This window comes from Ochotona curzoniae, unplaced genomic scaffold (genome assembly GCF_017591425.1).
Source record: "Ochotona curzoniae isolate NIBS_2020 unplaced genomic scaffold, NIBS_Ocur_1.0 contig_883, whole genome shotgun sequence".
NCBI lineage: Eukaryota > Metazoa > Chordata > Mammalia > Lagomorpha > Ochotonidae > Ochotona > Ochotona curzoniae.
The window spans coordinates 16,403,908-16,430,940 of NW_024466599.1; the positions used below are offsets into that span (position 1 = coordinate 16,403,908).

General features: G+C 40.8%; 1 protein-coding gene across 4 annotated transcripts in view; it reads right to left on the minus strand.

The window, feature by feature from the left end:
• Nucleotides 1-27,033, minus strand: part of ITSN2 (intersectin 2) — a 141,715-nt gene that overhangs the window by 74,128 nt on the left and 40,554 nt on the right. For all 4 annotated transcript variants that reach the window (XM_040992917.1, XM_040992916.1, XM_040992919.1 and 1 more), the window contains exons 3-15: nucleotides 22,209-22,301; nucleotides 19,973-20,036; nucleotides 19,029-19,192; nucleotides 16,397-16,603; nucleotides 16,171-16,267; nucleotides 15,190-15,329; nucleotides 11,396-11,459; nucleotides 10,719-10,856; nucleotides 10,200-10,285; nucleotides 9,302-9,564; nucleotides 7,662-7,811; nucleotides 5,411-5,551; nucleotides 2,890-2,977 (exon numbers count right to left, since the gene is read on the minus strand). In XM_040992917.1, the coding sequence (XP_040848851.1) occupies nucleotides 2,890-2,977; nucleotides 5,411-5,551; nucleotides 7,662-7,811; nucleotides 9,302-9,564; nucleotides 10,200-10,285; nucleotides 10,719-10,856; nucleotides 11,396-11,459; nucleotides 15,190-15,329; nucleotides 16,171-16,267; nucleotides 16,397-16,603; nucleotides 19,029-19,192; nucleotides 19,973-20,036; nucleotides 22,209-22,301 (1,695 nt within the window). The remainder of the gene's footprint in view (nucleotides 1-2,889; nucleotides 2,978-5,410; nucleotides 5,552-7,661; nucleotides 7,812-9,301; nucleotides 9,565-10,199; nucleotides 10,286-10,718; nucleotides 10,857-11,395; nucleotides 11,460-15,189; nucleotides 15,330-16,170; nucleotides 16,268-16,396; nucleotides 16,604-19,028; nucleotides 19,193-19,972; nucleotides 20,037-22,208; nucleotides 22,302-27,033) is intronic.

Here is a 27,033-nt window from a genome sequence, read left to right on the forward strand (position 1 = left end):
CACCAGTTTTGAAATTGCTGCCAATCTTGCCTCTCCAAACACAATGAGGTTGTTGAAAAATCCATTAATTGACATTGTCCATCATAGCGTCTCTATTTGCCCAGTATTTTGTTGCCAACCTATAGCTGAGGTGGTTGACTAACTTGTTCCATCTTCTGTCCCTTCATGGTTAGGGTTCTGAGTCTGGCATTTCAGTTGGGTAGATCACCAAAGAAACTTCGTCTGAGGTGTTCCCAGGCCAGATACTCGTATGCACCAGCAAGCACAGGACCCAGCACAGTCCATCACCCGGTCAGCTGGTAGTTGCAATTGCTGGGTTGGTTCTGTTTTCAGCCCCGTCTTCTACTGGAACCAATGGGTGATGCAGTCCAGCCTGGTTCTGCACAGCACATACTTGGTCTTTACCTAAACCAGTGGGAGCTGCAGCCTGATGACAGCAGCCCACAATAACCCCCACCAGGCCAACCCCCTACCCTGGTTTGCCAGTATGTGTGGCAGACCAGTCCAATCTGACCCACATCCCCCTTGGTTCTCGTATATGACAAATGGCATTGAAGCTTGGATCCATCTACCCAGCTCAACAGTCAAGCCTTCACGGGTGTGGCTGAGTGCCTCTCTGTCTAGCTACCCCAGCCCCTGTCCTAGTTCTCGTGCCTTCCCGTGGCAGTGGTAACCCAAGAGGGGGGAACCCACTATTTCCCTCCCAGGTCTCTCACTCCCGGATTATGCACTTTCCAGGTGGTTCTGCAGTTTAACTTGACAGGATTATCCCCCAGTGCCAGTTTCTGCCAGCTGATGCTACGGCTATGTCCAAACAGCCCTCTTCCATTCTAATTGTAGGTTGCACCCATAGGGACAATCAACCCATCCTGGCTTTTCCCTGGTCTAGTCCACATGAGGCACACAGGTGTTGTAGCCTTGCTTAGTCTGGTCTGCCCCATCCCAGTTCATGCTCTCCAGTGGGAGTAGCTGTCCAGCAGGGGAACCTCCTCTTATTTCCCTGCTGGCTCTGTCCCCTCCCCTCCTGTTTCTCACATGTGCTGGATGGGCACTGCAGTCACATCCGGCACAGTCAACCTCCTCGTGGCATTCTGTAGTGTGGACTGGTTTTTATTGCAACCAAACCTGGCTCGACCCTGTGTATTCTATTCTTATCCTCAATTGTCAATCCACATAGCTGTCTTTCATGACTCTCCATCTGATTCAATTGTTTATTTCCTATTTCTAATCATGAATGTAATATTTTAAGTACTATAGTTTTCACATCTTGTATTTTGATATCTGATAGGGCTAGTCTTCCACTCCCACTAATGTTTTTAAAGTCTTGTCTAGTTTTGTACACTTTCTCTTTTAGGTTAATGTGTAATTTATCTTGCCAAGTTTCCTGTAAAGAAATGTGACTAAAACTAAATGCATCCATAAACCAGGATTGAATTGATACTGTATTGATGTATATTAATGAGATACTTCACCAAGAAACATAAAATATTTCTACTTAGTAATTTTTCATGTCTATCAGTAAAGTCTTACAATTGAGCATTTGTTGTTTGTTCATAACAATGAACGTCACTTGTAGGTTACATATGTGAGGCCTACTCCGGGTAACTGGAAGACACAGAGACCCTGTTGGAGCACAATGGGCTTCAGAATCAGACAGATGTAAATCTATTTAACTACTGTGAGCCTCAGCTTACCTAACGAGAAAAACCCGTATCAAAGGGTTGCTACATGAATTAAAGAAACCAATTCATGAAAACTGCCCAGCGCAGTGCTTGGCACATGTCTGGTAATCTTAAACGGTTACTACAATGAGGAGAAGTAATCGAAGGTAGATAGGATACCGTAAGTCCCAAAAAAAGCTTCCTAGGCTGAACTCAACTGGCAAACAAGTAAATGCTAGCTGAACTGGATCACGGTCTACAGAGTCACTCTGCCAGGTCCACATTGATCTTTGTTTGCAGTCAATATATTCTGGGTATGGTTATCTCTCTCACAGATAAACCATTCTGTCCAATCGGCTTTGTCAATGACAAAGTGGTATTCTGGCCTCTAACTAATCTTCTGCTTGCTTTTCCTTTTTGCTCCTGGGCCCTATTGCTCAGGTTGGTAGAGCACGGCTGAAGCATGGCTGAAGAGGAAGGAAATTATTGCTGGGACCTGTGAGCAGCCAAGCACTGTCATCAAGGGCCCCGCATGCAGACAGATCCTCTGTGGCTGTCACTTAGGGCAGCTGAATTAGCCAGTTCTGACACAACATCTGCAAGCTTACTTTTTTTTTTTAATTAACCTTTTTTCCCCTATTATATTGTTATTGGCATGCTACGGGCTATATTTTCTTTTTAGTTTCTTGGTTAGAACCTGGGCAAAAAAGACAAAACCAAACCCCATATTCCCATAGATTACCTTGGAATATTTTGTTTCACAGGTGTCAAAGGACCAAGTTAGCAAATTGTTTTGATAGAATCCAAGTTGGAAGACACAAAGGATCTCATCTAGGCTATGGCAGTTGCTAAGCCTCCTAGAATCTTAAACACAGCCCCCAAAGAGTCAAGTTTCTTCCTGAAAGGCTCTTTCCAACTAATTCGGGATTTTGTCACAATGCATGGCCTTGCTTAAGAGCCACAATAGCCATTAAACATTTTGACTGATAACTTAATTGTATAAATAAAATATTATGGATGGGGATTTTAATAAATTATTAATCTGTTCCATTTACTTTTATTTACTAAATTATTCTAACATCTGTGATATTTTTCACATTTTAAAATTCTAAACCTATATCCAAAAATGTTTTTTTTAACATGTTATACTATTTTTAGAAACAGAATTATGACTACTAAAGTAATTTAGAATAGAAATAAGAAGATAAAACAAACCTTAGAGACTTACCAGGTGTGTTATTGAGCTGCATATTTTTAATTCTTTCATTTAATAACTGCTTCTCAGGTACCAGATAGGTAAGTTTATTTTGATATTCCTTACAAAAAGAAAAGGCAGTACCTGATTAAAACTCTGGAATTCTATTCAATAATTTTTTGAAAACGTAATCAGTTTTGAAAATTACCATAGAGGAAATACATAGTTGTAAACTGCTTACAAGTTCTGAATTAACCAGAATGTAATTATACATAATTTAAAAAACAAATGTGTAAGCATAGCTTCATTTATGAATGATGGGCTGAAACTAACAGGCAGTGAAGAAAGCCTCTGTGGAAGTAGTACGTCTAGAAGCTCCCAATTTCCCACATACTGCCGGATGACAGAGTGTGGAGACTAAGTGGTGCCTTCCACCCCTGTGTGTGGAAATCCTAACACTCTACCATCTGCGTACGTGTCAGGAGGATTCAATGGGAACAAACAGGAAAGCAGATTTTGGCTTCTGTTTTTATCATCTGGAGCTAAGAGTCCACACAGTAAGAGAAACAGGGTAAGGAGACTAAAAAAAGCAGAACTGGGTAAGGGATTCAAAGCAGAATGCTTCCAGAGCTTGTATTCTGCAAACAATAAGCCAGACCCTGCCACTGCACAAAGAAGAATTTCCACATCCCTGAGGGATATATTCAACATCGTCACTGCAATTCTAGAAATAATCCGAAGTCAAAACTTCCCAAAATTAGTGGAAATAATCTTTCTGAAGTGTATGTTCTAGTCAAATGCTAGTGTCCCCTACAACGTTCTCCTGACTCCCACCTAACCCCCGATCAATAGTGCTCAGAGGTAAGACATCAGAGGTGGTCAAGCCACGAAGGGTCTGCTCTCGTCAATCAGGTTAATCCCCTTAAAAAAGGCGCTGAAGCAATGACTGTGTGAGGATGCCGTTTTTAAAGCAGGCAAGACACTGCTGGCCCTCTGAGCTTTGGTTGCTTGGCCCCAGAACTGTGATGATACTTGTTTAAAAATCACCCAGTCTTAGCTGTTCTGTTACAGGAGGGACAAGCATACAAATAACTTATTTTTAAAATAAAAAAGTGATGATTTAAGAAGTGACAAATGTCTACTTATGTATAAATATTTAAACGGAGTTTCCTAGCAGAGTTACAGCAGGTCTAAAGACTTGATATTAAAAAAGTGCGTGTATTTATGAGACATCTTCAAAAGTTTCATGGAAAATATACAATATGAACAAAACATGCATGGATTTCAAATTTTGTTTTTGTACCAAAATAAATTCATTCTAACTTATAATACATGTCTGAACACAATCTACTTGAAGTTCTAGGAAAGGTTAAGATATGAGTTTGAAAAAAGCCCCTGTGAAAGAAACATGATTTCTTTTAAAATTGAAGCAAGAACACACCTGAAATTTATAGTGAAGCCTGGTTGGAATAATGGTGAAATCACTTTAAATTTTTGTAACAACAGTAAAATCAACGAAATTTTACAAAAAGTTTATGGAGACAATGCCCACGAGGAAATCAGCAATTTACTAATGAGCAACTCAGTTTTAGAAGGGACAAAATAGTGTTGCAGAAGCAGGCCACAACATCAGACCACGACATCAATCTTCTGGTACGCTAACTGAAGAGGACCAACAATGAACAGCAGAAACAAACACCACAGACATCTGAATGGTTCAGCTTACACAACTGAAAGATTAGAGTGGGGCAAGTTTTCTACTTGATGGGTGGTAAAGCTACTGTGCTCTTACCAACTACAGAAAAGAGCAGCTTAAGTTCAGATAAGGAGGGGGTCAAGATTTCAAAGCATTTCTTGGGAGAACTGGAACAGGAGATGAAACATGGCTTTCCTGGGACGATCCAGAAAACAATGCATAGAGCAACAGCTCTCAAGCAGCAGAGGTGGACCAGGCAGGGCAGAAAGGAAAATCGTTATGAGCTAAGGGCATGACAAGTCTCCTGGGCCTTTATGGTTCATTTTCTGGAAGGCCAAAGTTCTTTAATATCTGCTTATTGGGAGAGCATTTTGAGAAAGTTAGCCAAAGGGGTCACAAAGGAAGCTAGCCAGGGAGAGGCACTAAGTCACCACAAGAAGACTCTTGCTCAATCCTCTCATCAAAAAGAACAATTCTGCAAGAGCTGATAAGGGAAATCACAGCCCTGACTTGGACCCATTCTGACTTCTTTGCTTTTCTAATCTTAAAAAAAATCATAAAGAGCATCCAATTTCCGTCAGCTAACTATGCAAAAAAGACTATGCTGACATTGTTAAACATCGCTTACCAAAGTGTCTCGAATTTGATGAATCTTAAGTTGAGAAAAAGGTTTTGTCATTCATTTTTACCTTTTCACTTTTCCATAAACACTTTGAAATCCTCTCACATTTTACAGGCCTAGCAGAGATCCAAAGGTGTTAACGACCCTCAAAGTGAAGCTACTGTATTAGAACTAGCAACATTTGCACATGCTTTCTTTATATTGCCTACAGGACAGTTAAGCAGCACAGCATTCACCTGAAATTCTTGTTGGAGTTGTTTGATTTCCATAATTTCCAAGTCACACTGCTTATCCAGAACTTCCAGTTCGGTCTTCTGAGTCTGCTTTCTGAGTCGGACATCTTGAAGTCTGCCTGAGATCTGTTGATGTTTGCCATTCTACGGGAAGATCAAATAAAAATAAGGTAACATAAAATGTTAGTAGGAAGTGTTCCTACCTGGACAGTAGTGTTTTTAGTTACATTTCTAAATGGCACATATCATTCACAATGAGTCTGAAAAATGCCTAAAGCTAAATAGAGGAGCCACTGTTGTAGCACTGCCAGTTAAGTCGCTGTCTGTGACATCAGCATGCCAAGTGGACACCAGTTTGAGCCCTGGTTGCTCCACTTTGGAACCAGATGCCTGCTAATGCACCTGGAAAAGCAGCAAAGGATGGTCCAAGGAATCAGGCCTTTGCCATCCACTTGGGACACCAGGATGGAGTTCCAGGCTCCTGGCTTGGGCTTGGCCCAGCCCGCACCATTGTGACCAGCTGGGGAATAAACCAGTGGATGGAAGACAGATCTCTCTTTCTCTCCCTGCCTAACTCTTTCAGATAAATAGATGAATCTTTCAAAATAAGTTAATAGATAAAACCAAGTTGAATATATATCTTATAGCTGTGACTGTTAACAGTTAATTGGAAATGCACCATTCTTAGAAGTCAAAAACACATGTTAAAAGATGGAAATGATAATTACCTTGAGTTGATCATTACACATGTATCAAAGTATCAAGGTACTCCATAAATATGTATAATCATTATGTGTCGACTAAAACTTTTAAAAAGAAACAAAACAAGAAACTCCCACTAGGGAAGTTTCCCAAATTCCCCCACCTGGCCCACTCCCAGACCCAGATTTCACGCATGCCAGTGGGTGCTAGGCCTTTGCCTGGCATAGTCTTCCCCTCCATCTTGGCCTTTGGATGAGTTAGTGAATGCTGCATACTGCCCTCCTGCAACACATACCCTATTTCAGGATGCACATGCAGGAGCTGCAGCCTGGACCTGACCAGCCTATTCTTGTTCCCACTACTTCTAAGTGTTGATGGGTTCTGAGGTCACATCTAGCTCAGCCCATCACCACTTCAACTCTTAAGTGTACTAGTGGGACTTGTATTTCCACAGGGCTGGGCCCACATATCCCCCACAGAATCTACCCCTGGACCTGGTTCTCTTGCAGGCTGTTTAGTGTCATGGCCCTGCCTAATGTAACCTGTCCCGTTCCTGCACTCAGTCAGGTACTGGGATCTAGTCCTGCTAGACAGGCCCTCAGCCCTAGCTTTTGCATGGTCTGTTGTGTGGTGATGAGGCAATGCTCTGTGTTGACAAGCCCATCTCATGACTCCCAAGTGGGCAGGTGATTGGTCTGATCCATACACAGCTTCTGGTCTCTCCCCTCCAAACCACCAGGTCTCAGTCTCCTCACTTACCTGCAATTACAGTGGCCCTGTCATTAGGAGTCCCTCAGGATTCATTCCTCACCTACAGGATGGTGGCTTTATCCATGGCTGTCCTTAGACAGTAATTCCACAACCCCAAGTCCCCAGAGCTCACCATCAGGTGGCCAGCAGGTGGAGCCCAGCACCAATTGGTGCTCTGTCCGCCACCCTAGCCAAGATGACCCCAGCCGCTCCAAAGCAGTCAGGCTAGGCCACGCTCCCCGCTCCCCACCCCAACCACCCAGAAGTGGCTGATAGGATGAGGGGGTCCCAAAACAATCCATCTTAAGGCATTCTCCCATCATATTTTTGAGAAAAAATACATAGTCAAGATGATTGTTCAGACAGATATCCAAGTAGTACAAAGAACTTAAAAAGAGTTTAGTTAAAGTTTTGTAGTATCATGGTATAATTAATAATTATGGTAAGTGTTCTTGTCCATTTGAAGGCAATAAAATGTTATTTTTATTTCTTTGAAAAGCAGGGAAAAAAAAACAGATTATCAAGAGAGGGCTCCCATCTACTGGTTCACTCTCCAGACGCCCACACTAAAAATATGCCTTGCCTAGAAGCACACACATGACCCAAGAGCATCTGAACGGAGAGTAAGGCAGATTCTCAGCATTTGAGACTGTATCTTTTTAAGGAAACTAGACTTTCTAGTACATTAAAAAGACTTATGAACATAAGACTACAGTGAAACACAACTGAGATGGATTCAAACTCTAATTACACCTTCAATTTTAGTATCATTTAGATAAACCTCACTTAACATTAGCCATACCAGTGCTTCTAACTCAAGATGAAGACTCTTCTTCTTAGAGCTGAGCCTGACAATTTCTTCCTGTTCTCTATTCTTCTGACTGAGAAGTTCCTGTCGACGAATTCGCTCCCATTCTAAACGGCGCTGTCGTTCAAGCTCTTGTTTTGCTGCCTGAAAATAAGGAAGTAAAAATAATTTTAAAATTAAACACTCAGCATCATTCAAAACCCTGTGTGATGTCAAAGATAAAAGGGAACTCGTGGTAGGATTTAGTGTGCTATCATACCTCAGGGTATCTGAGCAAACCTGGTTTTATCCATTTAGCTAAAATAAAGACTTCCACTAAAGTAGCTTCATCCATAAGACATTTATTGCCTTACAGGAAAATTTTTTTCTCCTAGTAAGCAAAAGAATAACTTCACAAGTGTAAGTATTAATAGGAATAATTATATCTTCATTCTGGTTACAGGGAAGGAGAAATTTCTATTTACACTATTTCACTGAACTATAACTTACTGCATTCCACCCCTGGCTTTCCAGAAATAGGCACTGGGTCTAAGGAATCAGCTGCCTGTTAGGCTGTATACTGCACTCTAATATAAACTCTGAGATGCAGGGATGATGGCTCAGTAACTGGGTTCCTTCTGGCCTTGTGGGAGATCTGCTTTGCGTTCCAAGCCTCTGGTTTTGGCCCCAGCCAGCATCTACTCGTTGGATATCTCTAAGGAGACCGCAAACATCAGAGAGAGTGAATAGTGCATGTGAATGCTTTCTCCTCTCTCTCTTCACCTATCTTGCTTTGTCTCCAACGAACTGATATTTTAGGAATCAGCACTGTGTTGCAGCGAGTTAAGCCTCCACCTGCAGTGTCATCATTCCACATCAGTGTTGACTCAAATCCCATTGCTCCACTTTTTATACAGTTTCTTGTATATATGCCTGGGAAAAGAACAGATGGTAACCCAAGTATTTGGACCCTTCCCACCCAAGTGGAAAGCGTTTCTGGCTCCTGGCTTTCATCAGCCCCAAACTTGATTATTGTGACCATGTAGGGAGTCAATCAACATATGGAAGATCTCTTTCTCTGTATCTCTTCCTCTCTCTCTCATACTTTCAAATAGAAAATAATTCTATAATACTAAATACATAAAAATTAAAAACAATAAATAAGGCAATCAGTCCCCCTAGGGGCTGCACACAACAATACCCTAGGGACCAGTACAAGATCATCTTGCTATCGTAGGAGACCGTAGCTTACTCCAGGCCTCCCAACATGGGTTGCAGGGGCCTAGGCCCTCAGATCATCTTCCTCTGTCTTCCCAGGCACACCAGTAAGGAGAGGGATCAGAAGTGGAACAACTGGGACTTGAATCAATGCCCATACGCAATTAGCAGCACTGTGAGCAGTGGCTTGCCCCCTGCCCACAGCGCTGGCTCCAGGGATGTTGCTGCTCCCACTTACCAGCTCTGAAAAATCTCTTGCATACAAGCACTCTTCTTTCCTCCTCAAGGGAAGATGCAGATTTGAATAAGCAGGAATGAAACAAGGCAGAGGAAAAGGTCCAAGAAATATTCAAAAATAAATAATTTTTTATCAAATGAAATACAGTCACTTATTAGACCCAATGATGGTCTTTAGAATAAAATAACTGAAAACTAACCTCTCGCCTTTCTATCTCTTTTCTCCTTTCTTCCTCCCGTTGTCTCTCCATTTCCCTCTGTTTCTCCAAGCGTTTTTCCAATTCGACCTGTTTTTTCCACTCTTGTTCCTGTAATTCTCTCTGTTTTCGCTCCCACTCTTCCTTTTCTTTCTGGGCTTTCCGTTCCGCCTCCCTCTGCTGCTGCTCCATCAGGGCTTGCCGTCGCTTCTCCAGTTCCATGTTCCCCCGCTCATAGTTGGCTTTCCTCTTGTCCTCAAAAGTAACTGAATCAGGCATTAGAATGCAAGCATTCTCACACAGGAGGACCATATAAAACCTGAAGTCTATTTTCAATGCACTCATGCCTCACGATCACTTGAATTATATCCTTCTCCTAACGATAATTTTAACTTAAGTACAAGTAGGAAAATACTCATTTTTAGGAAAACAAATGTCCAGGTTTTACTATCTTTGCCAATAAAAATACTGTCCGGCTGCTTCCCAGAGTTTTCTTCAGGGACAGCCAAAATCATCTGGCTATACATTTCTTACTTGAGATAATATTATCAATTTAAAAATTATTTTAGAAGAGCTACTTTCTCTACCAATATTTAACCTTTACTTCTAGGTTAAAAGTTTTATCATAAAGTTTGACCTAATGGTTCCACTTAAAGGGGAAGAGCATCTTAACTTCAATGTCTGTATTCTTCCCAAACATACTCATCACCTTTTCCTTCCTTCATATTCTTCTCATTGTGACTATCTTAACTTATTCACATGAAAATCCATCAAACTGTTTTCTTACATAGCAAATGAAATAATAGAAATGTAAAAATCCTAAATATTTATTTTCATTTCAAGATAAAATTTTAAAGAGCTCACTGTAACATATAAGTACTATTTAGCCAATAAGTGTTACCTGGCAATTTCTTTTGAGGTTCCTCTTCATGCATTTTCTGATATGAAGGCAAAGTTCCATTAATGGAATCAATTTGTTTCACACTTCTAAGAGAGGCAAACAAACAAACAAAAAAAACTAAGTATCATTCAAAATAGGAATCCCCAGACTAGACTACAAGACTTGCAATGATTAAGGCAATGCAATATTTAGAAAATAGCAGGGCCTACAACTTACAAGATACAGCAAGCAGTTACAGACGCTCAAGTCAGAGAGGGCTGGATTCAAATTACAGCTTAGGTAACTGACATTCTTGGGCAAGTTTTCCTGAATCTCCTGAGGCATCAGTTTCCTTATCTATAATTTGGTCAAAGGACAGCTATTTTGAGGCTGTTTTCCTTCCCAGGAAAGGAACTGACTACTAAAATCAAGTGGCAGTGCGAATATTTAACTCTCCTTTAAAGTGGAGTACAGGCCTCACTAAATCACAGAGTGAAGCCCCATGTACCAAGCCATCAAACCATCATTCACCCCACTCACCTGAAGCACGGAGGGACAAGCTCTGGCGGTAAAGTCAGTGGCAACGGCTGTCCAGCTTTGGCCATGTCAGTGAGGTGCATGGCAAGGATGAACTCCTCGGCTTTCAGCTGCCCATCACCATCAATGTCTGCCAGAGTCCTATAGAAAGTGGGAAGATTCACAACTCAAAGTCTGTTTGAGTAACATATGGATTAAATAGTTTAAATTCTTATTTCGGGGGAAAAAGGACAGTAAAACAAATGGGTTAATACATTTTAGTAAAACATAAAAATATTCAGAAAAGTTGGTTCATTTTTTACCGTAATTATTATAACACAAAAACATGGAAGAAACTTTGAAATGTAAAGGAAAACAGACAGTGTAAAAAAGTGGCTTGTCTTAGTTCATGGTTAATTCACCTATCAAACCACATTTACCTAAATATTAAAATAGAGGTAGGTATTCTCTGATTTCCCATAGAAAGCATTATGTAAAGCTAACAATGTCTTGCTTGTAAGATAATTAAATGTCAAATTCTCAAATACAATATTTTGCGCATTTACAACCAAAGTCAGCATCTACTTCCAAATTCTGCTTTTATGGAGTATCTGTGATTCTTCTGCTTTGATTACAGGAACAATGTCTTTCTGAGAATACAGGATGCATAGCTAAAAATCATAATTAAGGGACAAACTCACCAAATAGTAGCCAGCTGAGTTTGAGAAAGATTTGACTGAAGAAGGGCATTTCTGGCTTGAAAACCTAATTGAATGGGAAAAGCATTTAAAAAAAAAAATTCTTTAGCCTCTTTAAAGTCATGCAAACCTATATAGTTTCTACCTATAAAACAACATTGCTACTACCCCAGGGAACTTTCAACATCAAAAATGTTTTGTTTTATCAAATGCCAGAAACTAAGCATTCAGGTAGTAACCAGAATTTTAGCCCAAAGGAGTTAGAAATGTGGAATTAGTGAAAACAAGTGCTCTCCCATATCCTTCCAGCAAGAGAACAGCACACACAAAGGATGGATAAGGCACTAAGGCACAGGGTAGCAGAGTAAAGCTCAAGCCTTTTATAACCAGAGCCCTGCGGAACACAGCTCTGTGAATGCCTGCTCAGATCTCATCTTCCTAATTTAAATCTGGACCATGGATGTTGCACCTCTCTCTTCCAGTGACTGAGCCTTGAGTGCTGTAGCAGTCAGCCCCCATTCTGGGGCCAGCCTTAGTCAAGCCTCACCCAAAACTGCTTCGCATACAACAGATGGTATCTGCCAATTCCTCCTAAGCAAAAGCTAACCAAACACAGCTGATCACACTGTTCCTCTGAGCTCCCAGCAGAAGATTTGATCAGCAAAGCTACCACAAAGAACAACATGCAGCACAATGTTTTCATTTTATGGATTTAAATCTTTTGCATTCCATTTAATACAAATTACATAAAGAAAAACATCAGAAATGGCTCACAGCTTCACTCAACTAATTACTCCTCAGTTGTAACTTAAGAAATGAGATCTGAGGAGGCCATATTTGTGCTAAAAAGAGAATATTGCAAACCTGAAGAAAAGTTTGGTAACTAATATTTCAGCTCTTGGCCAAAGAGAATGCAAAGATGATCCTTTAGCATTAGGCAACACAGCAAGCAGAAGAAAGAGAGTAAATGTAAATGGCTAAATGCCTATGGACAGGGGCTTTGTGTGTGCAGGCCAAGTCTGAAAAATATAAAGGGCCACCAAAAGCCAGCACAGAATGTTACCAAGGAACGCCCACTTGGACATGCACACTCACAGTCTGCCAACCCCTGGGGTATCGCATATCCTCTGCCTCCAATGCCTGCTCCTCCTCTCTCTCCCTGCTGGTCTGTTTATCCTCTAGGATCCAGCTTAAACATCACCTTCTGTGTAACCTTCTCCCCTCAGAGCTGCTCATGCTCTCATTTGCATTCAGTACAGCACTTTTAAGCTCAAACACTTGAGGCCATGTGAGCTGTACTACGTTTTTCAAAGGTGTGGATCAGGTCTTCGTCCTCCCTGCAGGTCAGTGCCTAAGAACATTCAGAGCACACATGGCTGGCATGAAGTTGAGCCAGTGTATTAATCTAAATAAATTAAAGAGTGCGTGATTAGAGAGAAAAGAAAGAAGAGATGAAAAGGAAAAAAAAAAAAACAGATCATCAACTGCTTCATTTGGTAAACTAACATAGACAGGCAGATCCAAGTTAGCCCCGACCTTATACACTTGGACTCATGCTCAGTTCCAGCATAAAAGCAAAACTGCTCTTCTTAAAGAAAGCCCTGTCCTTACCTACAAACATACAGCTTTATCCTCAGAATACCATCCTCAGAATACCATACCATACCATACCATATACAACCTCCATACTATGGCAGACACAGACAAAGCATACTAGTAGACCCTTTCTTAATAGTTTGCTCTCCAGTCAGCCCTTCACACCTCAAAGCAGAACAACCTCTGTACTCACAGTACATCACAGTGTACTCAGCTTCAGTGAGCTGCTTAAAATAGATTTTTACCTAGACAGATAACATACACCCACCAGCCACACAGACACACAATGCCTCTAGCACCTCGGAAGCAATGTATATGGCTCCTTCTCAATAGAGGAACCATGCTGTTCTGCTTTCTGTCATTAATTAGGCTTCCCATTCTTCAGCTTCATCTAATGGTTTCAATAATAGAGATCTTTTGCCAGATTTTTTCATCTAATAGAATATCTGTGAAATTCACTTATGCTACTACCCATATCAGCAAGCCATTCATTTCTATTGCCATATCTACTACACAAATGCACTATGATTTATTCCTTCTCTGTTGATGGACACTGAAGCTGTGACTACTTGTATGCTTATCTTTTTTTTTTATGCATATCTTCCTAATCCACTGTTGGCAGCCTAAATTTTTTAAATGCAAAATGTAGAGCTCAGAAAAAGTTCACTATTTTAGGGAATGAGAATCATGATTTTACATTAAGCTAAGTATGTTTTAATGCCATATTTCACACAATCTTTAGGCCCTCTCAGATAAAAGTCACAGCACTGTTTTATGTAACACTAAGAAAACACCAGTGCCAGCAAAACCAAGACACAGTACAAAGACCGCACTGATGGTAACACACTTCTCAACCCAGAGACATCAACATGTAAAAGAAGACTTAACAGTACAGTCCATTCATGTCATTCAATAAAACTACAGAAAATCTTATTCATCACATATAGTGTGCATTTAAACTATAAAGTATAGTAAAATACTCCTTCAACAACATTCCACACACTTCAAGAACCAGATCACTAATAAATGCCTTGAAGCTCTCTGCGTTTTTGATTTTTCTTCTGTTTTCTCTCATAAACAGTGCATCACATAAGTATATCACTTTAAGGGAAAGACTGTATTTTTCTTTGTTCCAAATGCCTTACTGCTCCCTTGTCCCACTGCAGAGCTACCACCCTATGCTGCTATTTCACAGACTGCTTTCCATTCTTTAGTCATGCCACATACTTTTTGTTCCTAAAGTTTCTTCTCTGTCATCTTCAAACTGCCATCGTCTTCTATCTCTGTCCATCCAAATCCTATTTCTCACTTTCATAAGCAACAGAAAAATGCTCTTTTCCTGTAAGATATGCCACTCAATCTTGTCAGCATTAATACCTTCCATTCTATGTTCCCAATACTTTGAAGTAACATTATTTATTTATTTTATTGGAAAGGCAGATATACAGAGAGGAGAGACAGAGAGGAAGATCTTCTGTCCCATGATTCACTCCCCAAGCAGCTGCAACGGCTGGAGCTGAGCCAATCCAAAGCCAGGAGCCTCTTCTGGGCCTCCGAAGCGGGTGCAGGGTCCCAAAGCTTTGGGCTGTCCTCGGCTGCTTTCCCGGGCCACAGGCAGGGAGCTGGATGGGAAGCGGGGCTGCTGGGATAGAACCGGCGCCCATATGGGATCCTAGCGCATGCAAGGCAAGGACCTTAACCACTACATTATTGTGCTGGGCCCAGTAATATTATTTTTTAAACATCTTTTTTTACTCTGCCCTAAATGATAGTTTCTTGCTGAGTGAAGAGGGAAGAGGAAAATTAAAAAGTGAAACTCTTATTGTCTACTCCTCTCAGTATACACCCCCTTTACTACCCTTATTTAGCAAATTTTACACTTGCTGACCCTGTGACCTGAGGCTCTCTGTCTACTGTGATGCTCAGGGGATGCGGTTCGACCTTCCCAGGAGACAGGTGCTTGCTTTCTGAAACGTTCAGAATATGTTTGTGTGTTCAAGTTGATAGAAATGGCTGGGAAACAAGCAACAGAGTTGGATCCATCTCTAAATCCCTACACAACTTAGAGTATTTATCAAATACCTGCTAAACATTAAGATGCTAATTCTGTAGGGTAACTATGAAGGACGACTTCAAACGCAAGTTCAGAAACCCAAATAAAGATGGATTCTCTCCTACCCTGGAGCACAGTATGTACCTACCTGACAGGTATCCACTCATGCTTTTATCAAGACTATTAAATTTCTGCCGATATTTTAATCTTGAAGGCTGAGGAACTGCCCACTCGGAGGGCCCCATCTTGGGTGAATTCCCTGAGAGTGATGCAGTTGAGGAAGTTGAACTACAATGAAATTGATTTAAAATGTTTATGGTATAGAATAAAATACATCCAATTAAGCTTTTATTAGGCAAAGACATTAACCATCATGCTTTACAAAAGATAAAAACAATTAGTTCTGTATTTGATATTTTTAAAACATTTAAATTTAGCCAATTAGTTATTCTTATTAAAACAAATAACATCTGAAGTCTAGAAGCCACAAGACAAAATATCAAGAATTAGGGCCTGACCCTTCACAACTTTTAAATCTAACCTTTGCAACAAACTAAAAAAGACCTTTCTACTTCCATCCTGTACATGAGTAAGGATGGGTAAAGTGTGACTCAGAGCTACTGGAGCAGATAAGGTCATGTCAGTGAGTGTCTTACTCTGGGATACAAATGTTCGTCTTACGGGCCAAAGCTAATTCTTTGCACACAGCTTCAAAGAGTACTGTGGCATGACATAAAAGGTAATGAATGATGCCTTTGTGCTTTCTGAAATTCAGAAGATAATCAGCAGAATTTCTCTTCAAAAAAAAAAAAATTAACAATAAATAACGATTATGAGTCATTTTGGCAAATGTAAATACCTTTTAAAAAATAAACGTACCTAGCAATGAGCCAAAAATGTGACTGACTAAAATAAAGCAGGATTGCCTTGTTTACATAAACATTTTCTAAAGTAAAATAACAAGACATTTAATAATTAAAAAATAAAATCACAAATCTACCTTATGTGAATTGTAAATGATAAGTTTATCTTAAGTACTTATGTTTGGCCTCTACAAAGTAAAAGCTGGATAAGCACAAAGCTTATGACTCTTTGTTAAAGTATAAGAAGTTGTGCTAAATGCTCATACCTACTAGATCCTAAATCAATCAGCGACTGGGCCTTCTGTATGCTAGCACCACCAAATCCTCCCATCATCAGACTGTAAGATGATGTGTGAGGCAATGCTGGAAAAAAAAAAACACAACAGAAAAAGGAAAAGGTTCACACCAAATAATACTGAAAGGGCAAAGGAAATGTGTATCTATTTGGACACATGAAAGTACCCTTTTTCATATGAAACCCAAAGTACTTACTTGAGGATGAATAAGGAATGGACAGAGGCTGAATGAGGCTAGGGGTCCCATTTGGTAATGATGAGGTGCTAACAGAAGGCACTAGGGGAGCAGGCATCATTAAGGGAGGAAGGCTGGTCCCTGAAGTCGCAGACGTCAAGGGTGCTGCCATGGGTGCCGCTGGAGGCAAAGGCTGAGGAATGGACAGGTTGGGCATGCTTCCCATCCCTAAGGACAAAAGAACACATATTTCCTCATACCAGTCAATCAATTATTAAACACATACCAAAAACCAACCTTACATACCTGTGAGCAGGTCCTATGCTTACAAAGCATCCTGGACAAACTATCCTTACAAAGCCATAATGCAGCACTAAACCAGCAGTGAGGCAGGCAAGCTACTGCTTTTAATATTAATATTGCTACCTGTATGAAGCCTTTTTCAATTCAAAGAGAGAATGTTAAATTCAGTGCTACTAAGTTATTTGACTAACATAAACACACACTTTCCAAATAAACAAACAAAAGTTTTAATTAGCAGATACTTTGGAAGGCCCAGTTATATATTCATTATTTCCAAGAAAGTATACCAAATATTTCACTTTTCTTGTACATAAAATAGCTCTGAACTTAAAAAAGTTTCTTTAAAAGAAACTAAGTGGTGACTTTTATTTCTTTACTAACTGCAGAATACTAAGTACTAAATACAGTATGAAAATGTGATCACACAGTGATTTGGTATTTATCTCTAGAGCTCACTGCAATGAAGACAGCATTGCTAGTTTTAAGATCTAACATCTGGAGCGAAAGAACGTGTTTCAGATGTACAGTGACATTCAAAATGAGTGCTTCTTGCACATAATTATGTAAAATGCCTACTCAAAATTAATACAAAACATACAGCTGGTTTCTGTGATGCACAGGCAAATTAACTAGCATATAGTCTGTAATGTTGGGCCCAAGTTTAGCTAACCAAATAACCTTTACATTAAGGATTTTTTTATTTACATATAATTTATAAATTATTTCTAAATGAAACCATTTTAAGGGAATTAAAATTTTTCAAATTGTTTTATTGCTCATACATATAGAAAAATGAATGGTGCAAGGATATTTCTGAGAGCCCATGGAAAATGGAATTAAAAGGGAAGTTTATTTAGGTGCAAAAAAAAAAAGACACGGTTAAGTCATGCAGAATCTTTTCATGATATACACTATCCACAAACTGAAGAGTTCACATACACAAGGACTTCAAAATCTTTACAGTATGGGATGGTCATCGGCCTACAAGTTAAGATCCAGTATGGATGCCTACATCCTGTGTTGGAGAGGCTGAGAGTGAGTCCTGGCTCCATACCAGATTCCAGATCCCTGCTAAATGTGTCCCTGGGAGGCAGCAGGTGATGGCTGAATGAGTTGGGTCCTGGCCATCCACATGGCAGACCCTAGACCGTGGTCCCTGCTTCTGGTTCCAGTCTCAGCCCAGTGCTAGCCATTGTAGGCACTTGTGGAGTGAACCAGTGGATAAGAGCTGTGTCTGTTTCTTAGATAAATGCTAAAAATTAAATTAAAAATTTTAAAGTTCATTTGCCTCTGAGCTTGAAAATTGGCTTTACATACATTTTTTTTACACTTAAATAAACTTATATTTTGCTTATTTATTTGAAAGGTAGAGACAGACAAATAGATGGAGAGAGAGGGAGAGAAGGAAGGAGAAGAGAGAGAACTCATCTGATAGTTTACTCCCCACATGGCCAAAACAAAGCCAGGAACTAGGAACTCAATGCAAGTCTCTCACATGACTGGTAGGAACTCAGCTACTCAAACCATCACTGCTGCCTCCCAGGGCATGCATTTACAGAAGCTAGAATCAGGGCGAGAGCCAGGTGTTGAACCCAGATACTCCAAGATGGGGACATCTTAAGCACTAAGGCCAAATGCATTCCCCTGAAATGATTACTTAACTCCATTTCTCCATGAACTTGTTAAAGTTTCCTTGCATTCAGGATTGGCTATAACCATGAGGAGTTATATCATTTATTACTCAATTGTGAGTTAATGACAGGCAACACTAAGTAGATATCAAAGCAAGAGGTATAAATCAGAATTGTCTCTGGATAGCTGGGAATGTAGACATGCTAACTATAAATATATTTAATATTTCTGGGGGGCTGGCATTGTGGCACAGAAAGTTAAGCCACCACTTGTGCTGTCAGCATCCAATGAAAGTGTCAGTTTAACACTGGGATGTTCCACTTTGATGCAGCTCCCTACTCATGTGCTGAAGAAAGCAGCAGAAGATGGCCCAAGAACTTGGGCTTCTGCCTCCTACAGGGGATAGTAGATGAAGTTCCAGGCTCCAGGCTTTGGCCTGGCCGAGCTCCAACAGTCGCAGTCACTGGGGGAGTAAACTCTGGTTTAATGAATAAACAAATCTTAAAAATATTTTAAAATAAAAAATTTTTTAAAAATGCTAAAAACAAATCTTAAAAATACTATCTCACACATGAAAATTAACTTGGAGTGTGGGGATTGTTATTTTATTTATTTATTTATTTATTTTTATTAACAAACCCTTTTTTGTTTCCCAAATATTATGGGCAGGAATCAAGTATAACTACCAAATGCAGAAATTAAGTTAATAAACACATACCAAAACGCGCAGAAATTAATGGAGAGAACATTGGAGGCTGTTTCATAATAGGAGGGAGAACCATGGGTAACTGTTGGCCTTGAAGCTTCAATTTGATGAGTTTCATAGCTATGGAGAACTCCTGCTGATCCATCTTCCCGTCCTTGTTCAGGTCTGACAAAGCCCTACGGGAGCAGGAGACAGGTAGATTGATATGTGGGGTGTGACGAGAACACCAACATTACTTTTGAGGTTGACAATGACATGGCATTTCCATGACAGCATCTACTGAGCCCTGCCTGTCTATGCGCAATCTAGAAAACTCTGGGCAGAATTCCATCAATGTGGATACAAAGGAATTATTCAAAAGTAGAATTCTGACTTAATTTAGTCATTTGTTCTAGTATTACTGAATTTATGCTATGTGTCTGGCTCTCTACAACGTATGGGGGTATTCCAAGTGGGGAAAAAAATGGGGTAGGGTGTATTAACTGAACACACACACACACACAAATTCCAGGTATCACAGAAGCTGCTGCCAAGGGAAGGGAGGGCTGATTTTAGATTTACAGTTAATAAACCAAATGAACCAAAATAACAGAAAGAAGAATTTGAGATCCTGCCAAATTGTAAAGAAATTCTCAGTGATAATGAATATATCTTCTTTGCAAAATTAGGCCTACAAGACACAACTCCAGTTGTTTTTAATTATTAGCTCAATAAAATGTATTTTACAAAAGCTGAGGAAATATTATTTCACAACAATAAAGTAAAATCAAAAACAATGTCATTAACACAAATTACAAAAAGCAACAGAATAGTAAAAAATTGCTCAATAAAATGTATTTTGTAAAAGCTGAAGAAATATTATTTCACAACAATAAAGTAAAATCAAAAACAATGTTATTAACACAAATTATAAAAAGCAACAGAATAGCAGAAATTTTTAAAATAAAACACTTTACCATATTTCAGCTAAAACAGGAGCTGGCAGACCTGATTGTAGGAAAAAAGAGCGGGCTTGATCACCTGAAGGAATGAAAAACAAACACCAAGCAGTGGATTAATAAATGGAATCATTCCAACGCCTCTTGATAATAACAAAGGGGGAAAGTTATGGATTTATTATAACTTTAATTATTATAGAACAAGCATAATCATTTACTTTAATAACACATAGATGTTTTAAAGCAACAAAAGCCACAACTGAATTTATTCATCTGAGTTTTCCCACAGTTGGTATCTTATTTGGTAACACTGTATTTAATAAAAGTTATCATTAAAAATCCTATTTTTTAAAAAGATTTGTTTATCTTTTTATTCGAAAGGCATTGTTACCAGGGGAGTGAGGGGGTTGGAAGGAGGAAAGAGAGAGATCTTCCATCCACCGGTTACTCACCAAATAGCTGAAACAGCTGGAGCTGACCTGATCTGAAACCCATAGTCAGTAGCCTCTTTTTGGGTCTCCCACATGGACAGAGGAGCCAAAGGACTCAAGTCATCCTCGGCTGCCTTCCGAGGCCATAAGCAGGCAAATGGATCAGAAGCCAGGACATGAAATGTTGCCACAAGTGGTGGCTTACCCTATTATGTCGTGGCAAGAATCTCCCAAATACACTATTTTCTAACAGGTATTAGGAAGAAAACACTAGATATTAGGAAAGATCTGGTTGTCGTAGTAACGAAGGGAATGAACTAGCAAATAGATCTCTTTCTCCTTCTCTTTCTCCCTTGCCCGCCAAACATGAGTTTCCTCATACTCCTATAGACCCTGCTATATATGCCAAAAATACAATATCCTAATTTCTCCCTGCCTAGATCATTTCTCAGAATTGGATTTGCAATGAGCAATCTTGAGGAATGATATAATGTTGTACAAGTGGACACACAAAAAGAGCTTGCTTTACTGCTTGCTACAGAATGGTGGGTTGCCCAAGCTCAGCATTCCTCTCTTAGAACACAGCCACGGCAAGTGGTAGCATCCTCTGGGCTGTCTGCATCACCCCTGTGGGATGGAGGGAATAAATGAAGCCATAATCAAAGCACTGATTTCATGGTGCTGGCTGTGATACTCTAATAAAGTCTGCTGTCTGACCTGGGACTCTTGGGTCTCCACCCAGTGAAGAGCAACAATCAAACCCTGACATTAGGGACAGCTGTTATTATAAGAACACAAAATACCGTGGTTAAGAGGAAGGATTCCAAAGTCAGGTTAAATGCTTTCGAGGCCCAGATCAGTACTATCATCTTGGGCAAGTTACATAACATGTCTAAGTTTCAGGTTATCTATCTATCTGCTTACCTACCTATCTATCCATCCAGACAAGAGTACCTACCTCACAAATTTGCTGTAAAGGATAAATAAAACAATATATCTAGCATAGCACATGCATAGTACAAACTGAATAGCATAGCTGCAACTGTATATATAATTCCATTTAAAGAGCTAAGATGTTTTGGCACAGAATAAAATTTTTCACTTAGTGAAAAAACTTGAAAGACACATTTAATTTTATCCCCTTTGGCTCTGGAGGTCTTTCTGGAAAACAAGAACTGGGATCAACAATAAATGCTTGGAATAGGCTTAGAGAAATAACATTATGAAAAGAGATTTCAGGGCAAACACTATTTTCTGAGAAATTAATCTCAAAAATAAATGTAAAGCTAACATGTGAAACCAGACAATTAAACAGAAATTATTGACTTTCATTTAATATTTAGAAAAAAATATTCCACATGCCAAACCCAAAACAAATTAACATAGTTCCAGAAGGTCACTGCTGTGCAGTGAGTTACATCTTGAGATGCTGGCATCACATAGCAGAGTGTCAGCTTGAGTCCTAGCTACTCTGCTTCCTATTCAACTTCTAACCAATGTGTCCAGCAAGGCACAGAAAGAGGGTCCAATTCTTTGGGCTCTGTCACCCATGTAGGAGACTAGAACGGGTTTGGTTCTAGTTCTTGGCTTCAGCCTGGCCTAGTTCTCGATTCTAAAAATATTTTAATAGCATATTATTTTTCAAAGTTATTAAAAATAGTATATTTGCTATTCAATGTAAGTTTTTATGGTGTCCTATACACAAAATAATGTGACACAATGAACTAATAACACAAATTTGATGGCAGTCCAATTAAAAATACTAAGACATTCTAGGCAAAGAAATGTAATTTATAAATGAAACAAAAATCACGAACACAAACCTGTTATGTAACCTCCTGAAGGCTTCAGGTTGTCAAACTGCTTATCATGTTTAGTCCGTTCTTCAGAGGTGATAGCCCACATATTTGGCCCTCCTAAAACACAAGTGAAAGAAAGAAATGGTAAGTCTGTGCACACAGGAATGTTCAAAACACAATTCTAGGGGGCTGCTGCTGCGGCGCAAAGAGTTAAGCCATGGGCCCGGCGCGGTGGCACAGTGGTTAAGGTCCTTGCCTTGCACGCCCGGGATCCCATATGGGTGCCGGTTCTATCCCGGCAGCCCCGCTTCCCTTCCAGCTCCCTGCCTGTGGCCTGGGAAAACAGTCGAGGACGGCCCAAAGCTTTGGGACCCTGCACCCGCGTGGGAGACCCGGAAGAGGCTCCTGGCTTCGGATCGGCATAGTATCGGCCGTGCGCTCACTTGGGGAGTAAATCATGGGACGGAAGATCTTCCTCTCTGTCTCTCCTCTCTGTATATCCGCCTTTCCAATAAAAAAATAATAAAAATAAATCTTTAAAAAAAAAAAAAGAGTTAAGCCACCACCTGCAATGCTGTCGGCTCAAGTTCTTGCTGCTTCATTTCAGTTTTTGTTTGTTTTGTTAAAACTTATTTATTTGACAGGGAGGGAGACAGCAAACAAGGGAGACCTCTCCTTTGTTAGTTCATCTCCTAGATGGCTGCAATGGCCAGGACTAGGCCAGGTGGTAACTGCAGCCAAAAGTTTCTTCCAGTCTCCCAAGTGGGTAACAGTAGCCCAAACACTTGGACCATTATTTGCTGCTTTGTCCAGGTAGGGAGTTGGGTTGGAAGTAGAGCAGCAGAGACAAGAACCATCATCTCCATATGGAATGCACTACACCACAATGCAGCTCCCAAGGCTGCTCTGCTTCTGATCTAACTAACTGCCTGGGAAAGCAGTAGATGTCCCAAGTGCTAGTGCCCCTGCACCCATGTGGTAGATCTTGATGAAGTTCCTGACTCCTGGTCTGGCCTGGCTCAGTCCTGGCCATTGGGTAATTTGGGGAGTGAACAGGCAAGTGGAAGAATGGTCTCTCGCTCTCTTCCGCCCATCTCTCTGTATGTGTGAGACAGAGAGAGAGCGTGCGCGCGCGAGAGAGAGCATGTGTGTGTGTGTGTGTGTGTGTGTGTTTCACTGTAACTTTGTCAAATAAACAAATCTTTACTAATGTAAACATGTAAACATGAGTCAGAAATGTCCTTTTAGTGAGAATATTTCATATCTGAGTGACACAGGGGTAGACTTCTATCATAACCTTATACAGAGTAGCCTAAAGCTTTTCATTATGCATTCATTTAACAATTTAACATACTACTCATTGGAAATGGGTCACAAGCAAAAGACTGACAATGAAAAGAATTCATACTTCTTAAAAAAACAAAGTTTGCAATGCTCACCTTTCCAAATGCTGAAGCAGACCCATTATATATAGGCTATACACCCAGGATGAGACATCAGGAAAGATTAAGAGTGAGACAGAGCCTTGATATCTGGCCTGAATTAGACCAAGTGAAGATGTTGGGTCAGAGCATTTTATAGCAAGAAGTGACAGCACAAGAGGCCTACACATGTACAACACACAGCAGGTGCACTGATAGAATTAACGACGACAGTATCATACAAATATAGGAAAGTGGTAAGAAATAAACAGCCTGGAACTATTTGTAAGGAACTTCTATGCCATTCTAAAGGGTCTGATCTGATCTTACCTGGGTATGGTGGAGAGTTAGGTAGTACTATTTTTTTTTTAAAGTTAAGTTTTTTAATTTGGAACAACTTTATATTTACAGAACAATTACAGAGACAACACAGGATTCCTTCACCCAATTTCTAAGCTTAACAATTTAAACACTTGCTACATTTGTCAAAACAAAGAAACCTGCCCTGGTGTACCACAATTAACTAAACAAAACATCTCAAGCAGCAGTGGCAGGTGGTAAATCCCAACAAAACCCAATGCTGGGTATTAGGACAGTACAAACCTCTGATGCAAAGGATGCTACTAGTAGGGGCCTCTGGCAAAGCCAAGCGGCTTCCACCCACAGGTGCTTTGGAGAGCTGAATCCTTCAGTCACAGAGACAACATGATTTTGTGGCCTGAGAATCCATGATGGGTGTGGCTCAACTTGAACTCATTATCTAACTAAGGTGAGAGACTCAAAAAACCCAGTCTGTCGGGATGGAAAGGATATATTCAATAACACAGTCAGCCTGGCTCTCACATAATTTTGGCTTTATTTTAAAATATATTTATTTTATTTATTTAATTTATTCATTTGAGTTACAAAGGAAGTAGGACACACACACACACACAGATCTTGTACTGATTGGTTCACACGCCAAGTGGGTGTAACAGCAGGGGTTAGATATGACCAGGCCAAAGCCAGAAACCAGGAGCTCCATCTGAGTCTCCCACATGGGTGTACGTCCTTGGGTCATCTGCTGCTGCTTTCCCAGGCACAGGGACAGAGAGCTGGATTATAAGCAGAGAAGGAGGGACTCAAACCAGTGTTTTAAGGATGATAGTGTTACACTGGTGGTAGATTAGCCCAATGTACCTACCTACCATACCACTAGTCCTGGCATCCTGGCTTCATATGAAAAAGTGGCAGCTGCTGCTCTGAGGGGAAAACTGATTCCCACTCCAAGGTCTGAAGCAAGGCTACTGGCGCAGTGAAACCCTGGTCCAGAGAAACTACGAGCTGACAGTGTGTGCTGGGCTCAGTGGCTGTTCACCTTCAGGGCTCGCCATGCAAAAACTCAAAGTACATAGGGTCTCCTGGTGGGCAGGACTCAGATCCTGGGGTTGCTGCCAATGACCCTGATGTTTGGTTTGCCACCTGGAAAATTACAGGCTGGCAGACTAAAGACATCATCTGTGAGACTGCAAATTGAACACAAATTTCAAGGGCTAATTGACTTATCTGGGTCATTCAAGTAGGTGCCCATGTGAGGGCTCATTCTCTGTTATAGCCTAAAATCAAGTTGCTGATCAGATGTGGCTATATTTCTGATGCAGAGGTCAATATCGCTGAATAGACTTGCGACTTTCGGTGGCAACAGGGAGTAGAGGGGAGCATGTCTCACTGCATGGACCATCTTCCCCTCTGACATCTGGAAAATGGTATCTCCAGTTTACTTCTAGGTCATCAGAGGTACCTCAAACTACTGTCATTTCTTGTTTTTAATAAATTTCACTGGGTCTGGTACAATGGCTCAATGGGCTAAATCCTCCCCTTGCAAGCACTGGGATCCCATTTAGCTGCTGGTTTGTGTCCCAGATGCTCCACTTCCCACCCAGCACCCTGTTTATAGCCTGTGAAAACAATGCAGGATGGTTCAAATCCTTGTGCAGCTGCACCTGTGTGGGCCCCTGTATCTGTAAGACACCCCAAGGCCATTGTGGCCATTTGGGGAGTAAACCAGAGGATGGAAGATTTTTCTCTCTCCTTTTCTCTATAAAAATTCACCTTTCCGGGCCCGGCGCGGTGGCGCAAGTGGTTAAGGTCCTCGCCTTGCACGCCCGGGATCCCATATGGGCGCCGGTTCTAATCCCGGCAGCCCCGCTTCCCTTCCAGCTCCCTGCCTGTGACCCAGGAAGGCAGTCGAGGACGGCCCAAAGCTTTGGGAACCTGCACCCGTGTGGGAGACCCGGAAGAGTCTCCTGGCTTCGGATCAGCATAGCATCGGCCGTGCGCTCACTTAGGGAGTGAATCATCGGACGGAAGATCTTCCTCTCTGTCTCTCCTCTCCGTATATCCGCCTTTCCAATAAAAAAAATAATAAAAATCTTTAAAAATCCACCTTTCCAGTAAAAATCAACGAATCTTAAAAAAAGAAAAATCCAGGATTCTACCATTATCTTTCCTGGACATGAAGCATTTTTCTTTCCTCTATCAGCAGCTGCAGGGAGGCCTGCTTTGTGTGATCAACAGGTAAATAATTCCGCTAATAGGAAAGCTAGATGGTTCAAAGTTAGTATCAAGCTAATAAAAACGTTCCAGGTCTCTCTTACACTCAACCCTTTTGGATTACTAGAAAATGCTGAAGTTACAGCTGTGGAAATGCAACACTGAGTTCATGGAGTTAGAGAGTAATAAGCAGGTGCCTGAGGTAGAAACACCCTGGACTCCTACAGCCAGCTGTGAATGAGAAGAGACAACGATGAAGCTGGTGCTGTGGTGTTGTGGGTAAAGCCATCCCCTACAGTGCTGGCATCCCAAATGAATGCCAGTTCAAGTCCTGGATGCCTCACCTCAGATCTGGCTCCCCCTAGAGTGCTGGAGAAAGCAGTGTAAGATGGCCCAAGTACTTGGTTCCCTGCAGTCATGTGGGAGACCCAGGAGAAGCTCCTGGCTCCTGGCGACAGCCATTTTGAGCCATCTGGGAAGTGAACCTGAGAATGGATCTCTCCCTTACTCTGTCTCTCCCTCTCTCTGTAACTCTGCCTTTCAAGTAAGTAAAAATAAATCTTAAAAAGAAGCAACACTGACAGTCTTTTCTCAGGAATTGCTCCTCAGGAGACCTCCAGCCAGCCCCGGTTTGGCAGTTCTAACTGCTGCTCAATCTCCCCCTATCAGATGGGACTGACTGCCATTTGTTCTTCATTCTGCTCAACTTTATCAGCAACCTATCAGAAACATCTGGAGATGGCCCCAGCAACTGGCCCTCCCATTCACATTACTTCCAAAAGTCTGTTCCAACCCTAGCCCCAGTAATGGATTAATGTATAAGGTGGTATAAGGACAAATAGAAGAGGTTGAACTGTTTTCAGGCAATCTCTGAAAAACAAGGAAAGACTCAATTA